General features: G+C 28.9%; 2 protein-coding genes across 2 annotated transcripts; both read right to left on the bottom strand.

Moving 5' to 3' along the window:
• Window positions 1-201: 201 nt before the first annotated feature.
• FG386_003577 (uncharacterized protein) lies at window positions 202-2,381 on the bottom strand (the record flags this gene model as incomplete). The annotated part of the gene is made up of 3 exons (XM_067342845.1): window positions 202-212; window positions 248-829; window positions 854-2,381. The coding sequence occupies 3 exons, from the start codon at window positions 2,379-2,381 to the stop codon at window positions 202-204; spliced, it is 2,121 nt and encodes a 706-aa protein (XP_067196217.1).
• Window positions 2,382-2,815: 434 nt separating this feature from the next.
• Window positions 2,816-9,259, bottom strand: FG386_003576 (uncharacterized protein; the record flags this gene model as incomplete). The annotated part of the gene is made up of 1 exon (XM_067342844.1): window positions 2,816-9,259. The coding sequence occupies one exon, from the start codon at window positions 9,257-9,259 to the stop codon at window positions 2,816-2,818; it is 6,444 nt and encodes a 2,147-aa protein (XP_067196216.1).
• Between the last annotated feature and the right edge of the window lie 131 nt (window positions 9,260-9,390).

The following is a 9,390-nucleotide window of genomic DNA, read 5'->3' as shown; positions in this document are numbered from 1 at the left end:
GCTTCTTCCTTTGCTTTCTTTTCTGCCTCTTCTTTTGCCTTCTTTTCTGCCTCTTCCTTTGCTTTCTTTTCTGCTTCTTCCTTTGCTTTTTGTTCTGCCTCTTCTTTTGCTTTCTTTTCTGCCTCTTCCTTTGCTTTAATTCCATCATCATTATTTTCTCCTGTATCCGCATTATTATTTTGTTCTTTATCAAAATCTTTGTCAGTTTTCAACTTATTTATAGTAGCTCCTTTTTTCAATAAATCACTTTTTAGAACAGATTTCGCCTTAGACTTTGGTAGAGGTATCGATTTTGGGCTAGATAACGATTCTGATACATTCGATGATTTACTTGTCATTTTTTCATCTTTCGTATTCTCAGCTTTATTATTCTCAATTTCAGTTTTACCTGCTATTATTGGTTTTTTTGCAGTTAGAATTTTACTTGGTGTATCCTTTTTAGAAGCAGCACCAGAAATAAAAGGTGAAACAGTTTTACTTGGAGTAGAAGATGGTAATGATGTAGGAATTTTCGGCACTGTAGTTATAGAATCTGCTTTTAATATAGTTTCTTTAACCATTGGGCCTGTTTTTAATAATGTCTTGTTCTCTAATAATGAATTTTTATCCACAACTGTTCCAGATTTAGCAACATTGTCTTGATTTTTACCATAAACGTTATCACTATTGTTTGTGAATTTTTCATTTGATTCATTTTTTATTTCTAAACTTATATCATTAGATTCTAATTCCCTAATAAAGTTATCCTTATTAATAATTGACTTTGCCTTTGGTTTTGGCGTAGATGAAATTGCTTCTGTAACCTTAGGTAATGAAGTTGTTGAAGGTACTAAAGGAGTGGAATTTAACATACTGGCCGATTCTGATGCAGTTTTTTCCAAATTCACTACTGTATTTGCTAAATTGTTTTTTGAATTAGATGATAATACGTGGCTTCTAAATGTATTTTCAACGCTCTCTCTTCTACTGCTCTGTTGTAAAGAATATAATTCTCTTTCTAATTTAGTATTTTGATTACTTAAATCTTGAATAGTCATTTTAAGCTGTTGTATTTCATCATCCTTTATCTTAGTATTATTGTCACTGATATCCAATTTTTCTTTTAAAACCTTTTTCTCAAATTCTAATATATCCATTTTTTCTTTACACTGTAGCAATTCTCTTTCAGTATGTATTGCGGACTCGATTCTATAAGTCAAAGCCTCATCTAGTGCAGTATTCTTTCTATTCAATTGTTCTCTAAATTCTTCATCCATTTTCTTTTTCTCTACCAATACTGTCTGAAACTCCTTCTCCACACTGTTTTTCTCTTCTTTAATTAACTCTATTTTGGTCTTTAAATTATCACTCTCCAAGCTTATCAACTCTCTTTCAGTTTTTAATTGGTTTATTATTCTCTCATTTTCCAATGACTTAACTGCAGAATCCTGTAATTTGTTATTTAAAGACGATATTTGATTATTTAAATCATTAATCAGCTCAACTTTTTTTGTTAAATCATTTCTTGTTATAACAATCTGTGAATTTAAGTCATTTATTAATATTTCATTTTCATCTAAATTTTTTCTCATTTCTATCTCTATTTCTCTAATTTTGTTACTGTAATTTACACATTCATTTTGTTTTTCTTTTAACTGTACTTGTAAATTATTTATTTCATTTTTATTTATTTCAGAAACAGAATTTAGTTTTTCTATATTATCCTTTAAAATCTTTATTTCGTTCTCTTTAAAATTTAAATCCTTTTGATACTTTAATATCTCATTGTTCTTTATATTCAATTGGTTATTTAGATATTTGCTATTGTCTCTTTCATTATTCAAGTCAAATTTGCACTTTTCCAACTCTGAATATGTATTATTATACTGTTCTGTAATTGAACTTAATTCTTCACTTACTTTTGTTAATTCAGACTGTTTTAAATCTAATTCATGTTGTAAATACATATCCCTATCTTTATAATATCTTAGATTACTTTCCAAATCTTCTCTTTCCTTAATATTATTACTTATTTCTGAAGACAGTCTCATTATTTCCCTTTCCTGCTCCTTTTCCCTTTTTCCGTATAATAAACCCATTGTTGTTTCTTTTATATCATTTTCCAACTTCCTACATCTTTCCTCATAGTACTTTAATGACAATTCCTGTGCATTATGTTTACTTTTTAATTCCTTCAATTCTCTATCTTTTTCTAATGCTATTTTTTGTGCATCTAATGTATTTATCTGAAAATCTGCTAGTGTATCTTGAATAAATGATACATACTTTTTATCATGTATATTACCTGAATTTATCTCTTTTTTTACTAAAGGTATTATTTTACTTCTCTTTTTCTTGTCATCATACTCACTATGAGTATGGTGATACTCTGTTAACACCATTTTATTGTCACATATCACAATCTATTCTATTACCTATATTATCTATTACTCTGTGCACACCACCTTTCTATTTATTACAATAGATTTTAATTAAAATCTAAAAATTTGTTTTAATCTTCTTTATAAATTATTCTAAACTTTATTCTATTTTAAATTATTTACTCACAAACTCATAGAAGATTACACATGAAAACAATTTACTCACAAAATATACATAAATCTCACATTTATATTTATTTTACTTCATATCTATTTTTTATGTTATCTTTTAAAGTTACTGGTACCTATAAATAGTCTAAAATGCACGCTCCCGCTTTTAGGCGCGTAGTGGGAATCTAAGATTACACAAGGATATTTTTCATGATTAGTAAATTTACGTCAATTAAAAAAAATCAGACGAGAATAAATAAATATATATATATTGCATTAAATAATTAAAAAAAAGAAACATGATGTTGATGTGAACACTGAATATTTTGTTCGACTCGTTCATCTTCCAGTAAGTCTGAACCGTTGTCTCCGCAAATATTTCTATAGACATCACCATTTCTAACACCGAATTTTTTTTTTGATTTATAGTAACATTCTTTGTGAGATACATTTCCACATTGAAATACAAGCAATTTATCCAATTCAAGGTTTTTTTCTGTGCTATCTCCAGTTAAATATTCAATAGAATTTTCAATATAATGTGCTTTCTCATAATAATCCTGATTGAATATATAGTAGTTGTTTGTCCCTTCCGAAACAACTTTAAGGTTAAAATATGACGTTTTTTTATTGTTTTCTTCTTCTATCGTAGGGTGATTATGAACTCTAATGTTTTCAACTCTATGAATGCAACTGTTCAGGTCATCAACATTATACAAATACTGTTTGCAAACATAACAAGTATCGGAATTACAGTCAATTAAGTCAAAGTCCACATTTTCAGCACCTTCCTCTCTAAACAAAACAATGTTCGCTGCCTTTTTTGAACTATCTATTAAGGAATTGAACAAAAACATTAGATCATTCTGAAACATTTGCGACAACTGATCATTACATTTATTTATAAATAGTCTTGTATTTATCATATTTAGGGCAAGATGGCGCCAAAACTTACATGGCATTTTACTTTCATCCTTAATAATGAGTAATAGTATTGGCTTAATAAAGTTATAGTAATTAGTAATTTGATTAGAAAAAACTCTAGTTAATCTTCCACTAAAAAAAGTGCTTGAAACATTTGTGTATTTTCCTATGTATTTTTGGATTATATATTGATAATTTTCATTTCCCATAATGTGAAATGCCAATACATAATAAAACACTACCATCATCTGAGTGCCATTTACGTTTAGAGTTTCGTAATATTGACTCTGAATTGTGTCGACTTTGTTAACATCAATTTGATTTCTGACTAAATGAGAGCCATTATTTCCACCAAACTTTGCAGTTTTAATTAATCCATTAACCACATCTACAATTGAAGATTCAGTTCTCTCTATATTACTACAGCCACTTAAATTATTTGTGTACTCAATACAGTAATTTTCCATATTAATAAATAAACATTTAATCAAAGCAGCGTATAAACTCAAAAAATCCATGCCGTTATTTGCTTGACTGTTGTTATTTGAAAAACAATAAATGTACAAAAAACTTGATAATTCTAATATATTGTTCCAAACATTGTATATTTGTGCTTTTTCACTTAATTCATAGTCATTTATTATAATAATTTCTGTATTACTATCATTCATTTTTTTAATATTAACAGTAAATAACTCACTTTTATACTTAATACTGTTTAAAATATTGCTCAAACTCTTCAAGTATTCCTCAAATCTCCTAATGCAAGAATCAACTGTTGAATTATAGTCGCTTACATAGTCGTCGTTTCTAAACAATGTTGGATTTACTATAAATATGTGATTTATGTAAACCATTCCCAAAGGCAAATTGTTTTTTTTGAGTAATTTGAAAAAACAATTCAGGGGAATATTAATTAACTCGTCAAAACAAATCGAATTTTTGTACCAGTGATCAAGTAAAAGTAGTATCCTACTTTCAGTTGCATTCTCGTTATTTTCACCTGTTAAGGATAACTTAACTTCACTAATAACTATTTCTAAATAATCAGGCAACAAACTGTTTATAAAGCTATTCCACTTTGACGAATTACTTTCTCTTTTGTATATATTCCACTCAGTATTAAACAGTAGTGAATTCAATAAGAGTTTGTATAATCTATCATCCAGTTCTTCCCTAAGAATACGACTATAGTCGTCTATACCCCAGTTATCTTGAATATTCAAGGAATCGCAACCGGAAACTTTAACGTCATTAGACATCTCACTTTCCTCGCTTGTAGTTGTCAGGCACTTTTCCAATATACTTATTATCAAATCAATTGTATTTAGTGAGTCTATGTTACTTAGTAAATCGGCGTATTTTGTTATTAATCCAAGAACATGATTGTAACCAAAAACCTTAAACTTGATCCCTTTTTCAATTGTACTCATAATATAGTTGAAAGAAAACAATATATTATTGTTATTATCGTCTATTATATACAACTCCTTCAATATGTTGTTATCAATATACTTTTCCTTTGAAAATATGTCCAAAATATTCTCCAGGTCAAAAACCTGTATTGATAAATACAAGGACAAGTTATACAATGAATATTTTTTTAGTACTAGCGATATTCTTTGATTGATCTCCAAATCATTAAGTTTTAAATTCTTAACTTGTGTATTTGAATTGGTGTTCACAAAATCAGCTTTACTAGTAGTCTTAACGTAGTCAAAAAAACATTCATTATCTAAGTAATCAATAGTATCGTCTATCAACGCCAAAAAATTTATACCATGGTTGTTTTTGTTACTTTTAATAATAGCCATTATCAAATAGTACTCTATATTTTTGGCTAAATTAAACAATATTTCCTTTGATTCAAAAATACCAGTATTTAAATTACGTATTAAAATAAATATACACTTTGTAATCTTAACAAAACCGTTCTCGTTATTTATATTGTATCTATCCAAATTACTTAACAAGAATATAATGTAATGGCCCACCATATAGTAAACATCTAAATTCATTTTCGAATACTCTTTATTTAATAACATTTCAAAAATGCTTGTTTTAAAATCAATTTTTTCATCTAAGTCTTCATCTATATCAAACAACATAAAACTACTATTTACATTATTGTGATTCTTAATGTAAAAAAACACAAATCTCTCCAACTTATCCTGCATTAAAAGTGATAACTTCTCATACCAAACTATTAGTTTGTCTATATTTTCCTCTTCTATTTCATGAGTAAGCAATAACTCGCTTTTTCTATTGTTCAACTCAACAATCAAGCTCACATAAAGTCTAATTGATGTTATTATCAGAACGCTTACGTAGCTCAATGAATACACACCTTTATTATTTTTATCTGAAATCTTTGATGTCAATAATCTAATCAAGTCATGAGTGTCGTAATTTAGTTCAAAATTCAAACAGTCGTTTTTGTAGTTTTTTGTGTACTCATTAAAGGGATATTTTACTTTTAATAGAAAAGAAAAAATAAAGTGGTAGAACTTCTGTACGGTAGGATTATTCTCAATCCTATATTGATAGTCTATAATATTAAATCTCTGAATATTGTCATTGTTTAACTCAATCAAATAATAGTCATTTAACAGAACTGAAATAAGTCTCTTGAGCAAAGGAAACGGGTCTCGACCATTATACAAATACAAAATAATGTAGCTTGTCCATAAATTGTTATTTTTAAATATAGGAACAAACCTTAACCATAAATTATTGTTACTTTCAGTGTCATTTCCAATAACGTTATTACTGCTTAAATTTTCTGTATTATTTTGTTTTTCATTTGAATTAAAAATCCCGTATTTCAAAGTCCTAATCATCAAGTACTCAACCTCTGAAAGTAGGGATTTTTTATCGTCCAGCCTATTCTCCTTATCACATATTGAAATAGCGTTACCATACCAATCTACAATAATAGCAATTATGTCGTTATTGACGTGTTCCCATTCTATTTCTCCATAAATTAATTTAAATATAATCAGCTTTACGTAATAATCAAATAAATTCATGTTTTCCTTCTTTTCAGACTCCTCAATTATTATACTTACATCCCCATATGTTTTTATTATTGGTATTATTTCTGAGAACAAATAACCCCACAAACATAGTCTTAAACTCGAATCAACTATTAAACCAACCATTTTTCTTGTGTAATTACTAAAAGAAACAAACTTATTTTTATCTTGAATTTGAATAACCTTCATGTGATTTGTCATTACATTGTTCAATAAAGAATTAAATATATTCTTTGTAATTACCAAAATCATTTCTCTGTTAAGATTGTTCCATGTTAACAAAGGAGGCAACCTATTCTCGAACAATGAAATGAAAATTGAAGAATGCTTTATCCAAGGCAATAACATGTCCGTATTTCCTTGTTTTAATTGTTCCATAAGACTGCTATATTCGCCCTCTAAATGCGTCATCCAAGACCTGAACAACATTGTAAAAACCATTATTCTGTCATTCATTAGCAATAAAACTTTATTTACCTTGCTATTATTTCTTTGGCTTATGCTCATACAGCAAATCAATGAATAGTTAAATAGTTGAATATTTTCATTCAAGTCGCCTACTATATTTTGAGAGACTACAAGCAGCCTCTTATTTCTCTGTCCATACTTGTAAAGACAAACTAAAACCATATCTTCTTCCTCTCTGTAAATGTTTGAAATAATAGGATAAAACTCGTCCGTCCTAATTTTAGCTGTATTTTGATTCATTTTAAAGCTATTTTTGTTTTCATCTTCGTGAAATTCTATGTTTTCACCAGGAAATTTCTGCCTAGTTGAGTTTCCTGTTTCAAACCCCCTGAAAGATCTAACCTGGCTAAAATCTGAAAAATTCTCATTTGCCTTGATTGTCCCCTCGAATCTTTCTGATCCAGTGTTTTCCATTATCTGATAGATATAAACACCATCCAAACCAATTAAAAGAGAAATCAAGTTATCACTAATTACTTTAATTCCATTTATCGTGTCAAACAATTCCAAAACCGTAGTTAAATTAACTTCTATATTTATTTCATCCGAATCTCTACATTCAGTAAAAGACTTTATCTCATATATGCAAAGATACCTATCTATAGATATTAGTACTTTAATAGGATGATTCACCGAACGGTTCTCTTGAATCGAATTTGCATCCTTAAAAACAACACTTGGTCTGATCCAATTTGAGTGTAAAAACGTCTTATGGTCGTCTCTAATATCAATTGGTATATTTTTTGACACTAAATCATCATAAACATCCACAATCTTGCATAATGCAGGATGTGGTAACATGCTTATTATTGAAAACTTCCTCTTACTGCTAACTAAGTATAGTTGATAATAGTCCATTGGGACTACGCCTCTTTTGTTCACGCCGTCATTTACGATTTTATTTTCACTGCTTTTAATTAATGGAGGAGCCGGAAAAGGCTTGAATTCATGTATCAATTCTTCGTCTGAATGATACAAAAATATATTATCTGAAATAACCCAGGAATCTTCATTTCTAACTGACTCAATCTCAATATTCCTGTTTCTCTCGTTCTTATCGTTTTTTTCAACCAACAAAACAAACAAATTCCCTTGCAAATCTGATACAAATAAAGCCAACTTTGAGAAGCTCTGACTCCTTATGTCTATAAAATCGTGATTTAAAATCCCCTGTTTTAAGTAATTTATCGATTTATTTAATAAACAAATGCTTTTTTTCAAAACTGCACTATCTTCGTTTCCTTTTAAATATTCCTTTAATAACTGTGAATTTATTTTCCATATAAATATACTACCATCTACTCTCGTTGCTGACAAATATATGTTGTCCTTGTTATCAGTTTTTGTGATTGATATAGAGGTTATTTTTGATACAAAATCATCACTTGGATCAAACAAAAGTAAATATTTGTCCGTATTAACATCCAAGGTAACTATTATATAACCCCTTATTGTACCTATAAATAGCAAACAGTTATTATCATGAGCAATGGCTGAGGGGGAGCCATAATTCATGCAAGGCAAATTTGAGTTTATAATGTTTTGATTATTGTTACTAAAGCCATTTATACTGCTTAACTCAATAACCTCTCTTTCAAATACTTTGTTGTTCCCATTTACTGCAAAATTATTCCATTCTCCTCCCTCACACTTAATTGATTTTTTGTGATAATTTAACATATCCTTTAACACCGATTTCTTAGAAAAACACCTTACTTTTGACATTTCTTCTTCCGTATGTAAATATGCCTCAAACAACATGTATTTTCCTATGCTAATCTCATCTTTCATCTCCAACAGCCTGTTCTGCCTCAATATTTTACCACTGTTGACAAAAACGCTTACCGATCTCTCGAAAATACAATCAAATATATTTATGTCGTAGTTCTCCACTTCAACTATTTCCGATGTTGATGCAAGGGTTTGTGTTGAAAAGGAAAGAGATTCTGAGTTCCCCAAAGACAAATCTTGAAAAGATTTGCATGATAATGAGCTCAAAGATGGGGAAGACGAAACTGAGTTTCCAGAAGAAGAAGAGGGGCAAGACAAACACGAACCAGATAACTGCAATGAAGACGAGTCCGATAAGGAAGACGACGACAATGATGAAATATCCAAGAGAAACTCTTCATTGTAATTGGATTCTATTGCATCCGATAAACCGGCCTTGGTATTTTTGTTGTTTGTAGATCCTGTACTCTCCAGTATTGATGAATTATTGTCATAATTAATGTCTAAAGGTGTTGATCTATTTACAGAGTTATCAGAAACCAAATAATTATAAAACTCTTCCACTGACATTTTCAAAATTCTTGTACTTTTGTGCAAACTTGTGTACTTAACCTTCAATTCTCAGCTCTAGTCAGTAGTGCATCATTAAATTTGAATACATACAAAAAATAATATATAGAGACCAATTCCTGAAATTAACT

Source organism: Cryptosporidium ryanae (genome assembly GCF_009792415.1).
Source record: "Cryptosporidium ryanae isolate 45019 chromosome Unknown contig_87, whole genome shotgun sequence".
NCBI classification, from domain to species: domain Eukaryota; phylum Apicomplexa; class Conoidasida; order Eucoccidiorida; family Cryptosporidiidae; genus Cryptosporidium; species Cryptosporidium ryanae.
This window is presented reverse-complemented; position numbering and strand designations above follow the sequence as displayed.